Raw genomic sequence first — 26,315 nt, forward strand, 5'->3', positions numbered from 1 at the left:
CAATTTTTTGTTTTGATAACAATCCCAACATTTTCAGAATCTCCTTGTTTACTTTTTGATGAAAGTCAAAAAGGGGGAGAGATGTAATATTTTGTTGTTATGTGCATGTTCTGTCTGTCTATTTGCATGTCTATTTGCATGTTTGATATGTATGGCTTTGATTTCATCTTTGCATATAATATATTCTTGAAATCCATTGATACTTGGGAAATATATGCATGTTTGATTTTCTTATTACTGAGTTATGTCAATGATGTGCTCTGGAATATGCTTATGCTTAGGGAGATAGTTGTATATGTTTTGCATTTGCATGTTCTAATTTTTGATTATTTGCATGTTTAGATGATCTGATTATCATATTGCTGGATGATTAGTTATATTAAGTTATATGATGTTCATATTTAAAGATGAGATAAACATGTTAAGAAAATTTGTAAAAATGGAGATATTAAAATCGAAAATTTGTTAAATTCTGATTATTACTCATGATCATAATACTTGATAGTCATAACTATGTTCTGAAAAGTTTTGATGTGATGTTACACTATGGTAATGATTATTATATTTGCATGTAACTTGATTGGATTTCTTGTTTGCGTGCTTAAATGATGATCATGATGGTTAGGAAGTATAGTATTCACTGATTTATACTATTCTATTTTTATATTGTTTTATTTTGAAACTATTTTCAAAATCTTGTTGAACATTTTATTTGATATTAAAGTTTTTTTTTATATATATCTATATTGGCTTAGAAATATGATTTAAGTAAATATGGTTTTGACTTTCATTAAGGGGGAGATTGAAGACTCAACTCTTAATTTTCTTTAATGATGATAATTCAAAACGCATATTAGTTAAACAAATAAATTAAGTAATTACATTTAGTTGTTTAAGTTAGTCCAAAATCATATTTGATATATTTGATGTTTGATATATATGTTTAAGTACAAAGACACTAGAATGTGCTTTATTAACTTAAGTTTATCTTAAGATTGTTTTAAGTCTTGAAAGGTCGTTTCAAAGTCTTGAATAAAATAACGTGTTTAATTAAAGTTGATTTCATAATTATATTTGTAATATTTTTACAAGTCAATGATCCTTTATATATATTTGAAATATTTTAATAGGTCAAGGTTCAATAAAATTAGCTTTGATTTTATTTGAAATAAAGTTAAGTATTTTTTGTTACACGTTTTATCGTAAGTGTTGAAATAATTTGTAGTTAAACATGTAAGTTAAATACGTGGTTAAATACATACCTAAATACGTACTAAGGTTAATTTAATAATTGGAGTAGTTAAAGGTACACGTATTTTGCTAAAAATAATGAACGACTATATAGATGATGCGCTAAAAATAGAGTTTACTATTAATAGGATATTATTTGAATTTATTCTAATAATAGATTTTATTTAAACGTTGTTGAATCTGGTTTATACTTATAATTCAATATCTTGTATAAGCACAAGTTCTTTGCATGAAAGCACACCATCCATACTACGAAGAAGAATTAGAAGATCATATCAACATCCTCCAGAAAACATTATAAGTGATCCAAATAAAGGTACGCAAACTCGATCCTCTCTTAAGAATCTATGTGCATTTTCTACTTTTGTTTCTGTTATAGAACCAAAGGATGTTAAAGAAGCATTACAAGAACCAGAGTGGATTATTGCTATGCAAAATGAGTTAAATGAATTCGAAAGGAACAAAGTTTGGGATCTAGTTGAAAGACCTCAAGATCGTACTATCATTGGAACTAAATGAGTCTTTCGTAATAAACTTAATGAGGATGGAGATATTGTAAGAAATAAAGCAAGGCTGGTGGCTCAAGGCTATAATCAAGAAGAAGGTATAGATTATGATGAGACTTTCGCACCAGTTGCAAGGTTAGAATCTATCCGTATTATGCTTGCTTTTGCTTCTTACATGAACATTAAACTATATCAAATGGATGTTAAATGTGCATTCTTAAATGGATATTTGCAAGAGGAAGTATATGTAAAACAACCTCCAGGATTTGAAAATTCTGATCTACCTAATCATGTATTCAAACTAAATAAAGCGTTATATGGCTTAAAACAAGCTCCAAGAGCTTGGTATGACAGATTTAGCTCACATCTACTTGAAAATGAATTTCAACGAGGTAAAATTGATAAAACTCTTTTCATTAAAACTAAAGGAGAAGATATTCTAATTGTTCAAGTATATGTTGATGATATATTGTTTGGAGCTACTAATTGTAGGAATGCTAATAGATGATCGAATACAACAAGAGGGGGGGGGGGGGGGGGTGAATTGTTGTATATTACGTTTAAGATTTTTGCCTCAAATTTTACGGAATTGTATCTAGTAAAGAGCAAAACTTAAACTTAAAAACGAAAAGAAAAATAATAAAAGGAGACAAAGATTTTACGTGGAAACCCTCTTGGCCTAATAAGAGGGAAAAACCACGACCCCCCCGGGATTTCAAAATTCTCACTATGTTTTAGGCAATTCGTTACAATTACATAAAACAAATATGCTTCACTTGAAGCTTCTCAACTCTAGGCCTACTTCTCTTATCTTCTTTTCTCTCCTTCTCTTTCTCTTCTCACGCTTCTCTTGAAGCTTCTCTATACCCCTAGACTTCCCTTAAGTCTAGTTACAACAAAAACACTCAATTACCCTTAATAGGCCAATTTCTAAGAAGATTAAAATTAAGTAGTTGCTCAAGAAAAATATAATGAATTAATTGGCATTAAAATAACTTTGAATATTTTTCTTAATTGATCTCCCTTAATTGGACACTCTTTTTGGATATCGGTTTGAGCAAGATTTCCTCCTATTTATAGTGGGAACAGACAGCAGTTACCTCAGACAAAACCTCCCACTATCATCCACGTTCTCAAAATTAAAGGATAGTGGAGTTACAAGAGAATGAATAACCGGCTGTCATTTGCTCAAAGATTAAATCAGTTTCCTTAGGCTAAAAATAGCATAGGAGTTTTGAAAACATGAGCTCCTAAAAAATAGAAGATCTTATTTTTAGCCGTCCAAAATTAAAAGGAGACTTATTCAAAATGAAGACTAAGTCTTCTCCTCATTTTAGGCGTATAAAAAAACTTTTTGCCAATTAATAAATTAATTTAATTAAGCAACTAATTTAACTTTTAATCATATTACATTAACTAAAAACAGAAAACATAATTTTCGTAACTTCCAGTCAATGTCTTCTTCAGACCTGTATCGTGGGGAACATCGCATTGTCTCCATCTACAACTTTCGTTAGGACTTTAACTCTGGGAACAGTAAACTGACTTCCAAAGCAATTATCCAACTTCTTGGATATTTGAGACATGTACAACTTCCACGAACCAAGTCATAGGCTTCATCAACAATTAACAAAATCGAATATTTGCCTACAAAACAATCTCTAAAACATGTTTGTTTATTTAGAAGTGAAGTCATCATCAAAACCTAAGAGGCCAACAAATTCCCCCTTTTTGATGAAGACAAACTTTATAAACAAACTTAAGTAAAATAGAGTAAAGCAAAATTCTTAGAGTATACTAGAGATTAAAGTAACTCCAAATAACTTAGTAAATTAACTAGTTACAATATAATTTACCAAGCATTCATAATAGAACAAATTACTCCATACAAAAACATAACATCAAAAATATGTTTTTAAATAATTTCTAAAAATAATTAAACTAACACAAAAATAGTTTAAACTAACACAAATTACCAATTAATATGACAATACGACAAATTTAGAACAATAATTAACATCACAGATCAACATCACAGTATGCAATAATCAAAGAGCATTTATGAAGAAATCAAGATATGGAGACTGTGTAATCACAACTTCTCTTAAGTTTGTGCATCTTTTCCCCCTTTTGTCATCAATCAAAAAGAATTGGGGAGACATCAAACCTCAGCACAAACCATATAGATTTGTCAGTGATGAAATCAAGTAGCAACAAATGAAAGTAAATGCCATGAAAAGCAATTCAAATCTGCATAGGGTTAATCATCAGAGACCATGATCATAAAACTAGCAAAAGTTCAACAACAAGATACAATTTTGTACCCCAGATGGTACAAAAACAGAAAAAGAAATTGTTTGATAAGTTTCACAGCCAACAAATTTTTAAATTTTAGGGGAGAGGGATTAAGGGGCGGTCTCTTCTTCATCAATGTACTCAGAATCTACTTCCACTGTGTCCAGCTTGGCACCAAGACGTTGTTCCATCTGGTTTAGCTGATCAACAATTGAAGCTAGAGAGACACGAGTTTCATCCTGAAAAGCAATGAATTGACATTGTAGATCAATAAGCTTGGAGAGAATGAGATGTGAGGAAGCTGCAGGAACAGAGTCAAAGTTAGTACAACCAATATTGGGTGAAGTGTGTGATTGTGGTGGTGTTGTGAACTGGATAGGTGATGGCGGTGGTGATGGAATTTGATGTGGTGGTGAAGTGGCTGGCTTAGGAGAGGAAGGTTCATTAGGTGTTGGCTCAGGTATGGTGTCAGATGTGATGTCATCAACCACACTAGTATTGCGTTTCGAGGCCAACCTCCTACTCTTCCTTTGTATTGACTTAGCCTTTTTCCTCATAGCCAACACAATCTCTTCATCACTAGAATCACTGCAGAGATTGTGAGGGACATTATCATCCAAGGCTTCCTTTTGCTCTTCTTTTTCCCCTTGACTTTCAACTCTGTCATGTTCCCCTTTTTCAGATGTTTCAATGTTTTCAGAGGGGACAGGGTCTTGTTCCTTTTCTTCCTTATTCTCCTTATCCTCCTTTTCTTTTTCAACTTCTTCAACCTCCTCTTCAACCCCTTCTTCAACATCTTCTTCTTCTTCAGATCCAACTGCTACATCCTCCTCATGCATCAATATTCCCTCATCATTTAATTTTAAATGCAAATTTTTTAAACAATTCGTACCAATTTTCATATTAGGACCCATTGGGAACTCCAACCCTTCCAATGGGACCTCAAATTTTCTAAAAATCCAGGTTAGCAACCCTCCATAACCAATGAAACTTTTCTTTTCAATGCAATCTGATAAATGCGAGATCATCAATGAAGGAAAATTTATTTTAATGTGTTTTTCCATGCAGTAAATTAGAGTGGCGTCACGCAAACTCACTTGACTACGTTTTGAGTTTCGTGGTAAAATGAATCTGCGCGCAACATTGTACAATAATTTATGCATAGGTGACAAAACATTGTGACTGATCTTCCCCTTCTTTTGATCAACTCCTAAAAATTTTAGAATTGTTCTTTCATTGATGCCAGAAAACGCAATCTTTGACCCAATATAATATGTATCAAAACCAGCATTGGGAACATTGAACCATTCCCCCAATAGAGCACTGTTAAATTCAATCTTAACGGTTTTAACAACACTAGAACACATGCCATCATCATTAGAGAAATTTAAAATAAATTCTCTCATTAGGTTTGGAAAAATGGAATTGCAACTGAAATTTGACATCAATAACTCCCATTCTTGATATTTTAAAATATCATGCAATTGAGGAAAGTGAATAGAATCATACCAATATTTATCCAACCCGAACCCTACTGTCATCTCCTTTGAAACTTCTTCAGCACTGTTTGGATCTACATTCTTTGAACGCTTAACTACTCTGGAAGATGAACCACCTCTTGGTGATGAAATCTTTCTTTTGATACTAGTGGGTTCAGAGGAGTGTTTTGGTGATTCTTGTGAGGTTTCAGTTGGTGAGGGTGGTGCAGCACGTAGTAATGGTGGAGGAAGAACTACTCTTAATGGTTTTGGTTGATTAGGTGCACGGGATTTGGTATTTTTCTTGCCGGATTTAGAGGGTTTTGGGGATTTCAATTTTGAATTTTTGAAGATGTTTGAGAGAAGAGAAAAGGACGGTTTCTTGAGTGAGAGGTTGATGGAAGGGTAGTGTGTTATGACGTAAAGCAAGAGTTTTAAAGGAGTGAAATGACGGTTGCTTCTATTGAAGTGACGGTTGCTCCTTCAAGTCCCCATCTCATTATTGCCCTTTGCATTACTTGAGTGAAGAAAACCGTTTTCCCCCTTTTTTTTCTTTTTTTTATAAAAATTTTGTTGGCTGTTTTTAAAGAAAAATAATGAAAACAAAATAAGATAGTATTGAGATGAATTGTAATATTGTGAGATTTTATGTGAAGAGAATAATGAACAACTGCTTTGGCCTGATCAAATTAACACATGCAAACGTGAAAGCATTCATAGTACAAACTTTATTAAGTGTTTACCTGATCCATTCAATAATTGATTTTCAATCAAGATATTGAGGTTGATTTCTGACCTTTTCATTCTCATGATGCTTCAATGGGAAATATATGCAACTAACTTTAGTGGAGCTTGATCATACCAAGTTCCAATCTCATCTTTTCATATTGTTCCCTTGGAAGTGGTTTGGTCAGAATATCTGCAACTTGTTCATTAGTGTTAACATGCTTTACAACAATATTTTTATTTTCAACATTATCTTTGAGAAAATGTTGCCTAATATGGATATGTTTTACTCGTGAGTGATGCACTGGATCTTTAGATATACATATGGCACTAGTATTATCACAATAAATAGGAACACATTTAATTTTAATACCAAAATCTCTTAGCTGCTGTTTTATCCAAAGTATTTGGGAACAGCAAACTGCTGCTGCTACGTACTCAACTTCTGCAGTTGATAATGCAACAGTGTTTTGCTTCTTGGAACTCCAGGAAACTAAACATGAGCCAAGAAATTGTACCATACCTGATGTACTTTTTCTATTAACTAGATCACCTGCATAATCTGCATCACTAAAACCTTTCAAATCATAGACATCACTTTTAGGATAAAATAGGGACAAGTCGTCTGTTCCCTTTAAATATCTCAGAATCCTTTTTACTGCAGTGAGGTGTGATTCTTTTGGATTTGATTGAAATCTAGCACATAAACCAACACTAAAAGCAATATCAGGTCTACTAGCGGTTAGATATAATAAAGAGCCTATCATGCCTCTATACATGTTTTGATCTATATTAGTTCCATTTTGGTCTTCGTCTAATCTAACATTTGTAGCCATGGGTGTATGGTTAGTTTTAGCATTGTTTAGTCCATATTTCTTAAGAAGTTCTTTTATGTATTTTTGTTGATGAATAAAAATACCATTTTCAGTTTGTTTAATTTGCAAACCAAGAAAGAAATTTAATTCCCCAATCATGCTCATTTCAAATTCTGTACCCATGAGGTTAGCAAATTCTTTACATAATAAATCATTTGTAGCACCAAAGATAATGTCATCAACATAGATTTGAACAACTAAAATATCATGACTTTTGTTCTTAAAGAATAAGGTCTTATCAATTTTTCCTCTTACAAAATTATTATTAATCAAAAATTTAGATAATCTTTCAGACCATTGTCTAGGGGCTTGTTTCAAGCCATAAAGAGCTTTATCAAGCTTGTAGACATGATCGAGACAAGAGGAATTCTCAAAACCAGGAGGTTGTTCAACAAATACTTCTTCATCAAGAAATCCATTTAAGAAATCACATTTCGCATCCATTTGATATAACTTAAAGTTCATAAAAGCAGCAAAAGAGATTAAGATTCTAATAGCCTCTAACCTTGCTACTGGAGCAAATGTCTCAGTGTAATCAATACCTTCTTGTTGATTGTACCCTTTGACCACGAGTCTTGCTTTGTTTCTCACAATTACTCCATACTCATCTAGCTTGTTCCGAAATACCCATTTCAAACCAATTACCTTTTTGCCTTTTGGTTTGGGTTCTAAGTGTCATACTTTATTTCTTTCAAATTCATTTAATTCATCTTGCATGGCTACTATCCACTCGGAATCCTTTAGAGCTTCTTCGTGATTTTTGGGTTCAAGTGATGATAGGAACGCAAAGTGTGCACAAAAGTTTCTTAGTTGGGATCTGGTTTGTGTTCCCTTATTCATATCACTTATAATCAGATCAAGAGGATCATAACTTTGGTATTTCCAAGGTTTAGGCACAAATTCTCTGGAGGGAACAGTAGCATGTTCCTGTTCAACATTTTGATTGACAGGTTGTTTAGCTGCTGGATCACTTTGGTCTTCTGCGGAAACAGCTGGATTGGGAACAGTGTGCTGGTCCGATTGTGTTGGCTGTTCCTGAACTTGGTCATTTTGTTCAGCATCTTCTTGTATTACCTGTTCACCTGCTGTTCCTTGCTCTAACACTTTCATTTCTTCATCATCGTTTTCTAGATGAGCAAGACCAATTTTAACATCATTGACATCCTGTTCACTTGTTGAAAAGTTAGTTTCATCAAAAATAATATGAACTGATTCTTCTACACACATTGTCCTTTTGTTGTAAACTGTGTAAGCTTTACTTTGTGATGAATAACCAAGAAATACCGCTTCATCACTTCTTTCATCAAATTTGCCTATATTTCGTTTTCCATTTACATGTACAAAACATTTGCATCCAAATATACGAAAGTAGGAAATATTTGGTTTAACACCTTTGAGTAATTCATAGGGTGTCTTGGAAGTGATTGGTCTTATTAATACACGATTCAAGATATAACATGCAGTATTAACGGCTTCTGCCCAAAAATTTCTAGGTAGACCACTAGCAATCAACATGGTCCTCGCCATTTCTTCTAAGGTCCTATTTTTCCTCTCTACTACTCCATTTTGTTGTGGTGTTCTAGGAGCGGAAAAATTGTGATTTATACCATGTTCATTGCAATAATTCATAAAGTTTGAATTTTCAAATTCTTTGCCATGATCTGATCTTATGTGAACAATTAGATTATTGGTAGATTTTTGAATTTTATTAGCAAAAGAAACAAACTCATCAAAAGCTTCATCTTTGCTTACCAAGAATAAGGTCCAAGTGAATCTACTATAATCATCAACTACAACAAACACATACCTTTTTCCACTACGGCTTTGTGTTCTCATAGGTCCACATAAATCCATATGAATTAGTTCTAATGGTCTAGTGGTAGTCACCAAATTCTTTGATTTAAAAGATGACCTCACTTGTTTTCCTTTGGCACAAGGATCGCAAACTTCTTCCTTAAGAAATTTTATAGCTGGTAGTCCTCTAACTAGGTCTTTTGATCTTAATGTATTTATTAATGAATGACTAGCATGACCTAGACGCTTATGCCAAAGTAGTGGGTCTTCTTCTATGACACTTAAACACGTTAAACTAGTTTTGGGAACAGTGTCCAGGTGCACTACATAAGTGTTCCCTTTTCTGATTCCCTCAAGCACCGGGTCTCCTGTGTTGTTCCTAGAAATTATGCATCGTTCAGAAGTAAACTTAACAGAGTTACCTTTGTCACAAAATTGAGAAATACTTAGCAAATTGTGTTTTAAATTATCGACTAAAAATACGTTATCAATGGCATGGGAACTTGACCTTCCAACCTTTCCTTTGGCAATTATCTCACCCTTCATGTTGTCACCGAAGGTTACTGTTCCCCCATCAAAGGCTTCAAGTGAGAGAAATTTAGATTTGTCACCCGTCATATGCTTGGAACACCCACTGTCGAGATACCATGAGTTGTTCCCCCTCACTTGAACCTGCAAAGCAAATTAATGGTTAGGTCCAGGAACCCAGTCATCCTTGGGTTCCTTGTCGACAATACTTGAATCACATTTCTTAATCCATATGCGTTCCACATAATTTTTATTTGCTTTGGTATGCTGTTCCCTTTTTATACATTGATGTTTCAGGTGTCCAATTTTACCACAAAAGGAACAGATTTTACTACTAGGGAGATCAACATAGACCTTTTTCTTTTTATCATTCTTAATATAACCTAGACCTTCTTTACTTTTTGTTTTAGCATCTAGAATCCATTTGGGAACTTCATTGATTTTCTCTTTTCCTCTTGAGCTTATTTTATTTTTCAAATATTCATTCTCTATTTCATAGGATTCTAATTTTGATTTCAACTTTTGAAATTCAGTGCTAACCATGTGAGTGGATATATTGTTTACGTCTCTACTTAATCCTAGCAAATTATTTTGATTTATTTCAATATTAAGAAAAATAAATTCCTGCTTCAATTTTTCAATTGTCTCTTTCAAAACAGCATTCTGATCTAGCAAATTAAAAAATCTACTTTATACATCTATCCTAATTGAATTTAGGTAAGTCACATGATCCTTACTTGAGTTGAGGTCTTTTTCGATTTGGAGACACTTGGTATTCTGTTTATCTAATTTCTCTTGTGTCTCCAAGAGCAACTTAATTAATTTATTCTTACTAAGTTTAGATGGATGCTTAGGGAGTGAGTTATAAGGCATTACCTCTTTTTCTTTGGACGCTTCATCCTTGTTTTGATGAGATGCCATGAGGCATAGGTTTGCTGTTTCCTCTTCTACTGGAGCTTCTGTCTCAGCCTCGCTCTCCGTATCGCCCCACGCTGCAATCATTGCCTTTCTAAAATCGGTTTTGAAGTTTCCCTTCTTATATTGTCTTCCAACGTCTCTTGCTTTTCCCTTGCCCTTCTCATTTTTCCATTGAGGGCAATCCTTGATGAAGTGATCCGTGCTCCCGCACTTGTGGCATTCAAAATTTGTCTTCAAGTTTGCAGTTCCCTTTTCTTTGTTATTTCTTTGATTACCATATCTGCTGTTCCTGAAGAATTTCTTGAATTTTCTTGCCAACATAGCAGTCTCCTCATCATCCGCTTCTGACTCTTCATGTTCCTTTGCTGCTAAAGCCAGTCCTTTATTTCGGGAACTGTCGGCTGTTCCCAAATGCAATTCTTGAGTCATGAGGGAACCAGCCAACTCTTCCAAATTAAACTTGGTGAAATCTTTTGATTCCTGAATGGCTGTGACCTTAGCTCTCCAACGTTCGTCTTGAGGAAGACTCCTAAGTATTTTCCTGACTTGTTCATCAACAGGAATGATCTTACCAAGAGAGACTAATTCATTCGTGATATTTGTGAATCTAGTGAACATCTCTTGAATGTTCTCCCTAGATTCCATGACGAATCTCTCATATTTGGACATCAGCAGGTCAATCTTGGATCGCTTCACTTCACTAGTACCTTCATGGGTAACTTCTAGCAAGTCCCACATCTGCTTGGCAGTTTTGCATCCCATAATACGATTGTGCTCATTTGGACCAAGCCCACAGTGAAGTAATTTGATAGCAAGAGCGTTCATCTCCATATTTTGAAAATCTTCTTTCTCCTATTCAGTGATTGGTTTTGGAATAGTTTCGTTGTTGGAGTTTATGGTCGTCACCTCAAAATCTCCAATTTCGATAACTCTCCATACTTGATATTTTTCGGCCTTTATGAAGATTTCCATTCTATTTTTCCAGTAGGTATAGAATTTCCCATCAAACATGGGTGGCCTTTGCGTTGAGTACCCTTCTTCTATGCGTTCGTTCATCTTCAACATCTTGCCAGGGAACAGGATACTGCTCTCAGGGTTTCCTGATTAAGAGAGGAACAGCGCTTTGATACCAATTGTAGGAATGCTAATAGATGATCGAATACAACAAGAGGGGGGGGGGGGTGAATTGTTGTATATTACGTTTAAGATTTTTGCCTCAAATTTTGCGAAATTGTATCTAGTAAAGAGCAAAACTTAAACTTAAAAACGAAAAGAAAAATAATAAAAGGAGACAAAGATTTTACGTGGAAACCCTCTTGGCCTAATAAGAGGGAAAAACCACGACCCCCCCGGGATTTCAAAATTCTCACTATGTTTTAGGCAATTCGTTACAATTACATAAAACAAATATGCTTCACTTGAAGCTTCTCAACTCTAGGCCTACTTCTCTTCTCTTCTTTTCTCTCCTTCTCTTTCTCTTCTCACGCTTCTCTTGAAGCTTCTCTATACCCCTAGACTTTCCTTAAGTCTAGTTACAATAAAAACACTCAATTACCCTTACAAGGCCAATTTCTAAGAAGATTAAAATTAAGTAGTTGCTCAAGAAAAACATAATGAATTAATTGGCATTAAAATAACTTTGAATATTTTTCTTAATTGATCTCCCTTAATTAGACACTCTTTTTGGATATCGGTTTGAGCAAGATTTCCTCCTATTTATAGTGGGAACCGATAGCAGTTACCTCAGACAAAACCTCCCACTATCATCCACGTTCTCAAAATTAAAGGATAGTGGAGTTACAAGAGAATGAATAACCGGCTGTCATTTGCTCAAAGATTAAATCAGTTTCCTTAGGCTAAAAATAGCATAGGAGTTTTGAAAACATGAGATCCTAAAAAATAGGAGATCTTATTTTTAGCCGTCCAAAATTAAAAGGAGACTTATTCAAAATGAAGACTATGTCTTCTCCTCATTTTAGGCGTATAAAAAAACTTTTTGCCAATTAATAAATTTATTTAATTAAGCAACTAATTTAACTTTTAATCATATTACATTAACTAAAAACAGAAAACATAATTTTCGTAACTTCCAGTCAATGTTTTCTTCAGACCTGTATCGTGGGGAACAACGCATTGTCTCCATCTACAACTTTCGTTAGGACTTTAACTCTGGGAACAGTAAACTGACTTCCAAAGCAATTATCCAACTTCTTGGATATTTGAGACATGTACAACTTCCACGAACCAAGTCATAGGCTTCATCAACGATTAACAAAATCGGATATTTGCCTACAAAACAATCTCTAAAACATGTTTGTTTATTTAGAAGTGAAGTCATCATCAAAACCTAAGAGGCCAACACTAATGATTCTTTGTGCAAGGAATTTTCTGAAATTATGTGCAAAGAGTTTGAAATGAGCATGATGGGAGACTTAACATTCTTTCTTGGACTACAAATAAAGCAAAAGAAAGATGGCATATTCATTTGTCAAAGTAAATATGTTAAAGATTTGTTAAAGAAGTACAATATGGATCAATGTAAGGAACTCAATACGCCTATGAGTGCAACACTAAGTCTTGACCAAGATATAAATGGTAAGAGCGTTGATCAAAAGAGTTATAGAGGTATGATTGGTTCTTTATTGTATTTAACTGCTAGTCATCCAGATATAATGTTTAGTGTTTGCTTATGTGCTCGTTTTCAAGCTAACCCAAAAGAATCTCACTTAACGGCAGTTAAGAGAATCTTTAGATACTTACATGGGACTAAAGACTTTGGTCTATGGTACCCTAGTTGTGGAAATTTTGGTTTGATAGGTTTTTCAGATGCTGATTATGCTGGATACAAGGTTGATAGAAAAAGCACCTCAGGATCGTGTCAATTTTTAGGAAATTCATTGATCTCATGGTATTCTAAAAAGCAAAATTCAGTTGCTTTATCTACAGCTGAAGCTGAATACATTGCTGCCGGTGCATGTTGTTCTCATATTCTATGGATTGCTCAACAACTTAGAGATCTTGGAATTGATCTCAAAGGCATACCAATAAAGTGTGATAATACTAGTGCTATTTGTATTACAAAGAATCCTGTGCAACATTCTCGAACAAAACACATTGAGGTACGTCACCATTTTATAAGGGATCATGTTGAAAAAGGTAACATTTCCTTATCTTTTATACCTACTGAAAATCAATTAGCGGATATATTTACAAAACCTTTAAGTGTTGATCGTTTTGCATATATACGCATGGAACTTGGCATGCTAAATAATGTTGCATGAATTAAGGGGGAGTATTGACAAAAGAAAAATGAAATAAAAATAAAAGGATTGAGACTTTAATTGTTACTTAGTTCTTAGCATGAATTAAGGGGGAGCAATATATGTTTGCATGTATGATTGACAATTTATGTGTGTGTTTATGCATGTGATTAAGAATTGAAAATTAATTTCAATTTCTTAAAAATTATTTGTTACATAAAATGGGATTTATAATTAAATACCTTTAATTAATAAAGGATATTTAGTTATTTTAAAGCAAAATTGTTTGTTTAAAACTAATTTTGGACGTCAACAATACATTAAAATCATGTTCATTATTTTAGTTAAAATCAATTCAATCTCATAATTGCATTTATACTTGTTTATGTCTAAAAGCAAAAATGAACCATTTTGTTCATGATTATTACACAAACCGGTTAAGCTTCTTAACCCTTTGAATTCAATTGAGTTGTCAAATCGTTGTATTGGGAAGTACAAATGCATTGTATTGGACGACTATTAAAGGATAGTACAATACGTTGCCTCCTCATTCACTCACCAAATCTTTTTCTGATTTTCTTTCCCTAACCGTCTCTTTCACTTTCCTCTCCAATCTTTCAAAATCTTTCTCATGGCACCCAAGAAACGTTTGAGTAAATCTTCATCTAAGTATGAGAAGGGCGAATCATCAAGAACACCAATGGCTGAACCAGTTTCCCCGGTTCCTTCGCCATTAAACACATTTGAAGTTCCTAAAATATGATTTGAGAATCACACTGCCTATGGACGATGGGTTGATGTATTTAGGCAAAAATCTCTGCCTTATATAGATATTCTTGACTATAATTTCTTTCTCTTTGAAGATTTCAAAATTATCTCTGCTTTTATACAATCTGCTCCAGGTATGCTCTTGTGCCCTGGTTCTAAAACTTATCCTTGTTTGGTAAAATTCTTCTATTCAAACTTATCCATGCTTTTTGAAGATGCAGAACAAGTTTTAAGAAGTTTTGTTAAGGGTCAGGAGATTTTAATTTCCAAAACCCTAATGAATGACATTTTAAATTTCTCTCATAAATTGGATGATCAAACTCCAAATCTTTTAGCATTACAAGATGCTAAGGATATGTTCGTCCTTGAATCTTATGCTGATTTTTCTTCTACCAAACAACTAACCCACAACGCTTTGAATCTAAATGGAAAACTGTTGCATTACATCCTTGTTAGAACTGTTTTCTCACGAAACACTTCTTGTGAGTTGGTCACGGATTCTCATCTGATTTTAATGTGGAAAATTTCTACTATGAAAAATGTTGATTTCTCTTCAATAATCTTCTCTACAATGCGTTTTTGTTGCTCACAAACTCGTAATTGTGCTCTTCCTTATGCCAATCTCTTGACATTGATCTTTGATCATTTCAATCTGCTCTCTAACGAAGAGGAAGTGGATTGTTCTGGTCCAATTTCCTTGTCTAGTGAAATCCTCCCACCTCTTTGTATTTTTAAAGTAAATGACAAATATGAGTTATACTCTAATTTGTCTTCTGCTGATAAAGAGGATCTTCAAAAGATCCATGGTAAGCGGCTAACACGTCTTGAACCTCCCAACCAAGTACACACCACTCTATCCCGACTTCAGTCTCTAGACTTGGAGGTTGGTGAAATGAAATCTTCCCTACTTACATTACATGATAAAGTGTCTACTCTAACTTCTATGTTAGACACCTTTATGAAAGAAATGAAGGGCATGGTAGTAGAAGATGTGGTAGTGGAGGAAGAGGTTGCTGATGATGATGCTGCTGTGCCAAAAGAGAATGAGGTTATGGAGGAGGCAGAGGAGCAGAGAGAAGAAAGAGGAGAAGAGAACAAGGATGATGAGGAGCAGACTGATAAGAAGGTTGATGAAGTTGCTGATGATGGTGTTCAAACAATTCCTATTCAAATCATTCCACCTACTGATGATGATCATGCTACTCCTGGAAAACCGGCTCCTTCCAAGAAAAGGAAGAGAAGGTCCAGGAAGTAATCTTTTTATATGTTGATGAACAATATTTTCTTTTTCTGCAAACAATTTTTTGTTTTGATAACAATCCCAACATTTTCAGAATCTCCTTGTTTACTTTTTGATGAAAGTCAAAAAGGGGGAGAGATGTAATATTTTGTTGTTATGTGCATGTTCTGTCTGTCTATTTGCATGTCTATTTGCATGTTTGATATGTATGGCTTTGATTTCATCTTTGCATATAATATATTCTTGAAATCCATTGATACTTGGGAAATATATGCATGTTTGATTTTCTTATTACTGAGTTATGTCAATGATGTGCTCTGGAATATGCTTATGCTTAGGGAGATAGTTGTATATGTTTTGCATTTGCATGTTCTGATTTTTGATTATTTGCATGTTTAGATGATCTGATTATCATATTGCTGGATGATTAGTTATATTAAGTTATATGATCTTCATATTTAAAGATGAGATAAACATGTTAAGAAAATTTGTAAAAATGGAGATATTAAAATCAAAAATTTGTTAAATTCTGATTATTACTCATGATCATAATACTTGATAGTCATAACTATGTTCTGAAAAGTTTTGATGTGATGTTACACTATGGTAATGATTATTATATTTGCATGTAACTTGATTGGATTTCTTGTTTGCGTGCTTAAATGATGATCATGATGGTTAGGAAGTATAGTATTCACTGATTTATACTATTCTATTTTTATATTGTATTATTTTGAAACTATTTTCAAAATCTTGTTGAACATTTTATTTGATATTAAAGTTTTTTTTTATATATATCTATATTGGCTTAGAAATATGATTTAAGTAAATATGGTTTTGACTTTCATCAAGGGGGAGATTGAAGACTCAACTCTTAATTTTCTTTAATGATGATAATTCAAAACGCATATTAGTTAAACAAATAAATTAAGTAATTACATTTAGTTGTTTAAGTTAGTCCAAAATCATATTTGATATATTTGATGTTTGATATATATGTTTAAGTACAAAGACACTAGAATGTGCTTTATTAACTTAAGTTTATCTTAAGATTGTTTTAAGTCTTGAAAGGTCGTTTCAAAGTCTTGAATAAAATAACGTGTTTAATTAAAGTTGATTTCATAATTATATTTGTAATATTTTTACAAGTCAATGATCCTTTATATATATTTGAAATATTTTAATAGGTCAAGGTTCAATAAAATTAGCTTTGATTTTATTTGAAATAAAGTTAAGTATTTTTTGTTACACGTTTTATCGTAAGTGTTGAAATAATTTGTAGTTAAACATGTAAGTTAAATACGTGGTTAAATACATACCTAAATACGTACTAAGGTTAATTTAATAATTGGAGTAGTTAAAGGTACACGTATTTTGCTAAAAATAATGAACGACTATATAGATGATGCGCTAAAAATAGAGTTTACTATTAATAGGATATTATTTGAATTTATTCTAATAATAGATTTTATTTAAACGTTGTTGAATCTGGTTTATACTTATAATTCAATATCTTGTATAAGTACTAACGTGGCAGCATAGCATTGGACAATGATGACGAAATTATTTTAAGCTATCAGTACACGTAAGTTTGAAGAAAATCTCAAGGTCTTAAAGTAAGGCGCTGTACGACCAGGTCAACAAAGAATAACGGGAAAGGAGCCTATTGTTTTTCAAATTGTGTGGAGGTGTAGCACTATAAATACATGGCTTCATTTTAGAACTAAGGATACATCGACATACACCTTTTGCACCACTTCTTATAGCTTTCTCTCTTGAATTAAAATTTGCTCTAAGTATTTTGAAAGCGTTGTAATTTCTATTTGATCATTATTAGTTCATCTAACTCCTACATTTGTAATAGGCTTTAGAGTTCAAAAGGAGTTAGATTAAGTTTAATACGCCAACTTGAGAATACTTTTTAAAGTGTTCAACTGGATTGAATCTCTATTGTGAGATTTGGGATTTTGCTATTATTAAAGGGACTTTTAATACGGTTCTTCAAGGGGAAGAACTTGGTGAGAGAAGATAGTGAGATCTTCTTTGTATTAAAGTCGGATTAATAAAAGGCGTTGAAATCCTACGGGTAGATAGAGAACCCATAGGCGGGGAGTAGGTTAGTTAGAACCGAACCTCGTTAACATATCGTGTGTTATATTCTTTAAAGTTTATTTTTCCGCACATACGTTATTGTTAACAAAATTGGCTCAAAGTTGTTTCTGAAAACAGTTTTGAAAGACTCCTCAAACTCTTGAGACAAACTGCTGGACAAAATTTTAAAAGCCCAAACTCTCTATTCACCCCCCCCTCTAGAGAGTTTTCAACCTCCTATTAACCTTCACAAACTCTACCATCTTTTGAAATAGATGGTGAGTCATATAAATAGGCGTACAATAGCGTTAAAACTTTGAAATTATGTACGATATAAGTTATAACAAGCGTACATAGAATCGTCTAAGTCTGATGATCTACTTGCAGTGGATCTGCATAATTGACTTGCATATATAAGGAGCATTATCCTGTTGAATGTATATTATTCTTGTTTGTACTAATGGCCATTTTAGTTTAAATAATGGGATTAATTTTTTTCATGAAAATTGTATTCATCACCATTTGATATATATATATATATATATATATATATATATATATATATATATATATATATATATATATATATATATATATATATATATATATATATATATATATATGTATATATGTATATATATATATATATATATATATATATATATATATATATATGTATATATATATATATATATATATATATATATATATATATATATATATATATATATATATATATGCGCGCGTGCGCACACACACAGACATATATATATATATATATATATATATATATATATATATATATATATATATATATATATATATATATATATATATATATATATATATATATATGTATATATATATATGTATATATGTATATATATATATGTATATATGTATATATATATATATATATATATATATATATATATATATATATATATATATATATATATATATATATATATATTTCACCCTAACAATTGCATTAATTGGAGCATTAAAGATTATGTTTTGCCCTAAAACATTTCGGACAACTAAGAGTAAGCAAATTTTGAACACCTTGGTTTTTGTGGATTTTCGGCCACCTTCTACTTATTTTAACACCATAGTTTGTTCTTAAAAAATATGGGACTTGGAGTTGTGAGTAATTACTCTTAAATCATTGGATTTGGGTCGGAATTAGAGGTTATCTGCATTTAAGTAAGACATGTCGAAAAGCGACTTATGATGTTGAGAGATTTGAACTTTATGTTGAATGTTGATTGAGAATTGGAGTTAGTAATAAATATAGAAAGTAGAGTTGTTATTTTCTAAGTAGAAATCATCAACTTTTGTAAGTTTCTACTATTACTCCCTCCGTTCCTTAAAAACATTCTCATTTGTCATTTTACAGTGTTTCATTTGAATTATATCATAAATTTTGGACAATAACAACTTTATTCATCCTCATTTTGATATTTTAGTAATGCTTACGATCCACATATATCTTTCACTAACTTTAATTTAACATTTTATATATTCCTTATGCTTTTCACATGTTTCTCACTAACTTTATAAAAATAATTTTTTATTAGTTATGTTCCACATATATTTTTCCATTAACTTTCTTTTAATATTTTTTATAATATTTATGGTTTCTATTTTTCCTCTGTAAAATCTGTTATTCCATAAAATACTATATCAACTATCTACAAGATTCTATTTTTCTTAATTCCTCGTGAACATTACTAGTGAGAACTTCATTATGAAATGGAGAGAGTATTATTTTGAGAGCTTGGATTATTATTCTTGAAACCTTGAAGATTATTCTTGGAGCTTATGTTCTCTTATTTTGGAGTTCCCCTTTCATATTAATTCTCTTTCATCATCGGTGACTAATAGAACACACTTATTAACCTTCTTACTTTGTATTTATATTATATTTATTTAAATATGTGAAAGATATGACAATAAAGTGTTTACTCTAAGTTAAATATACACATGTTATACATTGAAAATCTATGATATTTTTATATATATTAATGTTAGAAATGTTATTCATATGCCTATATTCAAAGTTTTCAAGGATTGTGATTATTTCCCTAAATGATATTAAATTAAAGTCACAAATGATAAATATATAAATCTGAAAAATTTTCATTTATATGGTATTATTGATGGATATATGTTTTATTATGTGTATTTTTGCGTTAATGTGCATACATGTAAATTTTATAAATTTCTATTACGTAAGAATGATGTTTTGTGATGTTTTTGTGTAGTTTATTGTCACTACTAGATAAAAGAGCATAGGCAACACCCTTTGGCAACGGTTTATTTTATAGCAACAGCTTTAGCAACGGGTACAATGAAAGCGTTGCAATAGATAAGAAAAGGCAACGGTTTCAAGTCAACCGTTGCAAAAGATTAGAAAAGGCAACGGTTATCTTACACCCGTTGCAAGAACTTATGCATGTGTCAAATTTGTTATGCAATTTTTTCTCTCCAAAACTATTTATAATATCATTTTTTTAATTTTCCATTTTTAAAAAGCTTATTTATACTATTTATATTTTCTAAGTGTTATTAATTGTTATTGAAGATGACTTATTAAATTCCTATATATAAAATATTAAACCCTCCTTATTAATATACATATATATATATATATATATATATATATATATATATATATATATATATATATATATATATATATATATATATATATATATATATATATATATATATATATATATATATATATATATATATATATATATATATATATATATATATATATATATATATATATATATATATAAAATATTTATTAAAATATATATTAAAAATACCTAAAACCCTTCTCCTTCATTCCTTCTGTTCTCCGGTTGTCCACTTCTCCTTCTCCCTCACGCTCACGCGATTCCCAGACTCCCAATACCTCCCCTGCCCCATTCTCAGCCACACCGCCCACAGCCCACAGGCGCCGTCACTGCCTGCCGACAGCCACCGGCCACCTCGTATTCCTCCCCTCTCCTCACAGTCGGATTTGAGGGTAATAAACCGTAATTTTGATTTTTTTTCTTACAATTTTTATTTTTGTTGAATTGTTGAGTAGTTTTTTGTGATTGTTGGTTTCACTTAGCTGTAATTTACGTCTTTAGGGTTTGATGTTGTAATTTATTAAGAGTTTTGTTGGTTTTGTATCTTATAAACTTAATCTAATGCGATGATTAGTGAAGCTTTGAGGTTTATTGATTGTTGGAAGTAAGAATCTTGCATGATTTCTGTGCATTTTAGGGGTAATTTATTTAGAGATCATTCAGCTGAATACTAATTTAACTTTATTTTATCAATTGCACAACTGAAATAACAGTGGGTCGAAGTGGTTTCATATTCAGGATTTTTGATTTGATTGCGCGGGTGTTTGTTATTGTGATGATCTTTTTTCTATTCTCTTGCGAATTGCTAAGGATATTTCCAAATTTTGGATTGGTTTAAATTGAGAGATTGCAAATCAAATGTTAGTCTAACTCAGTTACTGCTCAAATGTTCTGGCTAAGAAAATTGAGTTTGAAATCTGTTGCTGACGTTATCCTTGTTGGTATTTAAATAAATGTTGAAAATCTATCTTTTGTCTTTTGCTTTTTGATTAGGAAGACGAATGCGTAGTCTTATAGTAAGCAAGTTTATCGATCATCGATTCTATAGTTTAGGTATTGTTAGTTAGTTGTGTACATACACTATCTTAATTATTGAATTTTTATAGTTCTGATATATTTTTAGGAGATGGATAAGGGAAGTAAGGGTTGGTGGGAATTTCCTAGATGGAGTCATGTATATGAACAAGGAACGGATGAATACATTGAGAAAGCCTTTGCTATAAGGTCCCAAGGGAACCAGATTAGTTGCCCATGTTCTAATTGCCATCATCGATATTGGTATGGTAGACATGACGTAAGAGATAATATTATTTGCAATGGCTTTGTGCCAAGAAACGATGAAACCTTTCATCTAGGTGGGATGAGCCCTGAAAGAGAAGTTGAGGATCCTCAACACGATGAACCATCAAACATTAATGATCGTATACAAGAGTTGTTGAGTGATGCTTTGAGAGAAGGGCCAAATGAAGAGGCGAAGAAGTTTTTTCGCCTAATAGAGGAAGGCAAACAAGAGTTGTATCCGGGTTGCAAAAAAATGTCTAGACTTGCCTTCACAATTCGCCTCTACATTTACAAGTGTGACCATAAGTTGTCCGATGTTGCAACTGCTGGTTTACTAAATTTCTTCAAGGAAGTTCTCTCCGATGATGCAATATTGCCCACATCTATGCACGAAGCGAAGAAAGTTTTAAAGTTGTTGGGGTTGGACTACAAAAGGATAGACGCTTGCCCTAATGATTGCATGTTATATTGGGCGGAGCATGCAAACGCAACCAGTTGTCATGTCTGTGGAACTTCAAGGTGGAAATCGAAGGATAATGATGAAGATGACAATCCTAATGAAAAAACTCGTAGAATTCCATCTAAAGTTCTAAGGTACTTCCCAATCAAGAATAGGTTGCAAAGGTTGTACATGTGTGCCGAAACAGCAAGTTTTATGACATGGCATAAAATTGCAGGAGAGAAGGATGGGCTTTTGCAACATCCAGCCAATGGTCAAGCTTGGATCAACTTTGACAAAATATATGAAAGCTTCTCCAAGGAACCCCGTAATGTGAGACTTGCATTAGCCACTGATGGTTTTAATCCTTTTAACACAATGAGCATTGTGTACAGTACTTGGCCAGTCATTTTGATCAATTACAGCTTGCCTCCATGGTTGGCAACAAAGTTCGAGTTTTTAATGCTTTCATTACTTATACCTGGACCTTTGTCTCCTGGAAATGCCATTGATGTCTATTTACAACCACTTATCAAAGACCTCATTAATTTGTGGGAGTTTGGCCTAGAAACATATGATGCTACAACCAATACAAGGTTTGACATGCAAGTAGCTTTGGTGGGTACCATTAGTGATTTTCCGGGTTATGCAATGTGTTCGGGCTGGAGTACGAAAGGAAAATTTGCTTGCCCTTGTTGTCATTATGAGATAGATTCTATGTACTTGAAATATAGTCACAAGTATTGCTATATGTGTCATCGCAAATGGTTGGATTCAGACCACCCGTTGCGGTATAATAAGAGGTGAACCGGTAAATGGACCATTATTTGCTTCCTATTGCCGCAAAGACAACCCTAAGGGCACATGTTGCAACTCCAATAATTAGGATGTCAAACTTTTTCAATGGCATATGGAAAAAATCTATTGATCCCAAAGATCTCGACAATCTCCAATCTGAGATAGTCGAAACTCTCTGTCAATTTGAGGGGATTTTCCCACCGGCATTTTTTGACATAATGGTCCATTTACCGGTTCACCTAGTAGAAGAAATCAAACTTGGTGGACCAGTTTCATTAAGATGCATGTATGTAATTGAGAGGTATCTTCGGGAATTAAAGTCAGATGTAAAAAACAAGGGTCATCCAGAAGCTTCAATGGCAGAAAGATTCTTGGCTAAAGAATGTGCAAGGTTTGTGGTTCGATATTTGAGTAAATTAAAAGGGAAATCTAAAGGTCCCATTGATCATCCCAATCAACCTAGCACCCCACAAGAATATCTCCCTAAGGTTGGCTATCCTATTAAGGGGAGAGGGAAGACTTCAAAGAAGGAAGGAGGTGGATTTATGACTGATCACAATTCCTGGAGCCAAGCACGTCAATATGTCTTATTCAATTGTAATTGTAAGGAAGTTGAGAGATACATTAAGTAAGTTAACTTCACATATGCCGTTTGATATTTTTGGATTTTATATTATATCTAAAGGGATAAATTCATAATTGTTTTAATTTTTATTTTGTATTGTAGTGAGCACAAGGAAGTAGTTGGTAGTCAAAGGAAAAGAAAATGGGATACTGCCCAAAGCCATAGCAAAGATTTCAAAGATTGGTTTAAAGAGACAATTGCATTAAAGCTACACCAAGGACAAGAAGTGCCAGAGCATGTCAAATGGTTATCTATGGGACCTTCATTTGTGGCTAAAAAGTACAGTGGGTACTTTGTGAATAGGTATAGGTTTTATACCATGAAACGAGAGAGAAACCTTGTCACGTAGAATAGTGGTGTTTTTCTAAGTGCTTTGACCGACAGTTTTGCTAGTAGGAAGGATAATAATCCAATTTCTGGAGATGTCATGTATTATGGGTGTATAGAAGAAATAATTGAGATATCTTATCATGGGTATATTGATGTTGTCTTGTTTAAATGTGTTTGGTATCATTCGGAAATGACTGATGATGGCCAACTAACTATGGTTAATAAAAATAGAACAATTTGCAATGGAGAACCCTTTATCTTGGCATCTCAAGCGCGTCAAGTTTTTTATGTTGAATTACCTACTAGTGCTGGTTGGCATTATGCTCTGCATATTTTTGGATCTATCTGATGGTTGTACTAATTTTGTGCTATGATTGACAGATGAAAAAGAGTAGCAACAAAGTTCATGCAAAAGCGCCAGTGGTGACTAAATATGAGATGAAAAGGCTTGAAACAATGAAGGAAAATTATGAATGTATGAAAGCTAAAGGATGTGGGAAGTTAGCACAAAATTTACTTGAAGCTAACACAAACATGTACGTTGCAAATGCTGGAGTTGAAGGCTTTGGAAGTGACGATGAAGAATACATTCCGAACGACGAGCTTGAAGATGATGAAGATGTAACTAGTTCATAAGTAATTATAAAGTAAAGGTTAATTGTTATATAGGTACTGCTTTTTTATTATAAAGTATACTGCTTTTTTCATTGTTATATAGGTACCAATTGTAAAAATCACAAAAGATGGTCGATCATCAAAGAGAAGATGTATGACTTATTACCTCCCAAAAGAACATCCACAACCAGAACCACAAAAAGAGCAACAGAAGGTTCCCTTTGTCACCAAGGTCTCTATTAACTTTATTTTGATTTATTTGTTACCCCTGCTGTTTATTTTGATGTTGCTGATGTTTATTTTTTTCCTGCTGCTTGGTGTTTTTGTGTAATCTTGTAACCAACAAGGGGACTAAGAAAAGAAATAGGCATGATCAGCAGCCTAATAAGCAGCAAAACAACCATGATCAGCAGCCTACTCAGAAGAAAAATGGGCATAGTGAGCTGCATAAAGAGCTGCAAACTTCATTGCAAAAGCAGTCACACAAGAAGATGCAACAGAAAAGAATGCAAACCATGTATTGTTCTCCAGGCACCATGTCTTCTTTTCTCAATCTCCGTAGAACACAAAAAAACGCAACAAGTCAGCCAGCAACTGATGGCAATGAGAATGAAGGCATCGAGATTGCAGCAAGTAGGGTATCGATAGAAGCCAATGAGAATGAAGGCAATGAGAATGCATCTGTAAAGGAAGTCCATGGAAATGCTGTAAATGAAGTCCATGGAAATGAAGCCAACGAAGTCCTTGAAGTAGAACCTCCAGGAAAACACACAACTGCTGAAAACTCTGGTTTAAAACGCAACCTCACAAAATTTTGTAATTATTTATTTTCATTTCTATATATATTTCAATATCACATATTATCTTTGCTTGCATATTGTGTGCAGCTCCAAAGAAGACGGGCCGAGGTCCCACACTTTTGACTCATGTTCATAAACGAACAATGAATGAGCGACCTCCGATCATCCTAAATTGTTATGGGCAGCCAATCGGTCCTACAAAAAAACATGTCAGTGAATATAGTCTCTTCTTAGGGACGTTGGCTTGGAACTCGGAGTATTTACCGCTCAACTATTGCGATTGGCCAAGTGTACCATAGAATGCAAAGGATGAAGTCTGGGATTATATGCAAGTAAGTGCAATTAAGTATCCAAAATGAGCCTGATTAAACTCTCATATTTTAGCTTCTTTCTTATATAACCTGGAAAACTTTGCATGCAGAGGAAGTACTTGGTTTCACCTAAAGGAAAGGATTGGGCATTAGAAACTATTGGTTGTCAGTGGAAAGGTTGGAAATGTAGGAGTAAGGCATTATACTACTACCCATATGCAACTTACGAAGAAAGGTGGAAGCATCGTCCAAATACAATTCCTGAAAGCCAATTTAAACAACTCTTGCACTATTAGGATGATGAGGGAACTCAAGTAAGTGTCGAAGAGTAATTGCTCACAAATATTTACTGTTCAAGTTTGTTATGTTAAAATATTGACATCAATTTATTTTATTCTAAATTCCAATAGTTTGAAAGTGAAAGAAATCGTTGCAATCGACAATTAGCGAGTGACATGCACACCATGGGGCCAACATCATATGCATACACTCGTGAACAACTGGTAACCATATGCATAAGATAAAACCTTTTTTTTCACTTACTTTAGACATTATTTCTAAACTAATCATTCATTTAAATTGTCAATAGAAACAACAAGATCCAAAAAAAGAAGATCCGTCAAAAGCAAAGGTGTACATCGAATCAAGGAAAAGGAAGCCCGGGAAGTCATACAAAATAAGCTTTGATGAAATAGAAGCAAATATTGTACGTATTTTACTTTCTTTAAAAATTAC

General features: G+C 33.0%; 2 protein-coding genes across 2 annotated transcripts; one reads left to right on the forward strand and one right to left on the reverse strand.

Annotated features, from left to right (window-relative positions):
• Nucleotides 1-3,960: 3,960 nt before the first annotated feature.
• LOC130824881 (uncharacterized) lies at nucleotides 3,961-11,133 on the reverse strand. The gene is made up of 6 exons (XM_057689899.1): nucleotides 11,079-11,133; nucleotides 10,687-10,739; nucleotides 8,047-8,295; nucleotides 4,642-4,879; nucleotides 4,228-4,353; nucleotides 3,961-4,007 (listed from the first exon to the last, which is right to left on the reverse strand). The coding sequence occupies exons 1-6, from the start codon at nucleotides 11,131-11,133 to the stop codon at nucleotides 3,961-3,963; spliced, it is 768 nt and encodes a 255-aa protein (XP_057545882.1).
• Nucleotides 11,134-15,375: 4,242 nt separating this feature from the next.
• LOC130824882 (uncharacterized) lies at nucleotides 15,376-22,908 on the forward strand. Its single transcript, XM_057689900.1, has 4 exons — nucleotides 15,376-15,615; nucleotides 21,247-21,322; nucleotides 21,375-21,397; nucleotides 21,505-22,908. Exons 1-4 carry the CDS (start codon nucleotides 15,376-15,378, stop codon nucleotides 22,906-22,908), a joined length of 1,743 nt encoding a protein of 580 aa, XP_057545883.1.
• The last annotated feature ends 3,407 nt before the right edge of the window (nucleotides 22,909-26,315 follow it).

The sequence above is a fragment of the Amaranthus tricolor genome, chromosome 10, assembly GCF_026212465.1.
Source record: "Amaranthus tricolor cultivar Red isolate AtriRed21 chromosome 10, ASM2621246v1, whole genome shotgun sequence".
Lineage (NCBI taxonomy): Eukaryota > Viridiplantae > Streptophyta > Magnoliopsida > Caryophyllales > Amaranthaceae > Amaranthus > Amaranthus tricolor.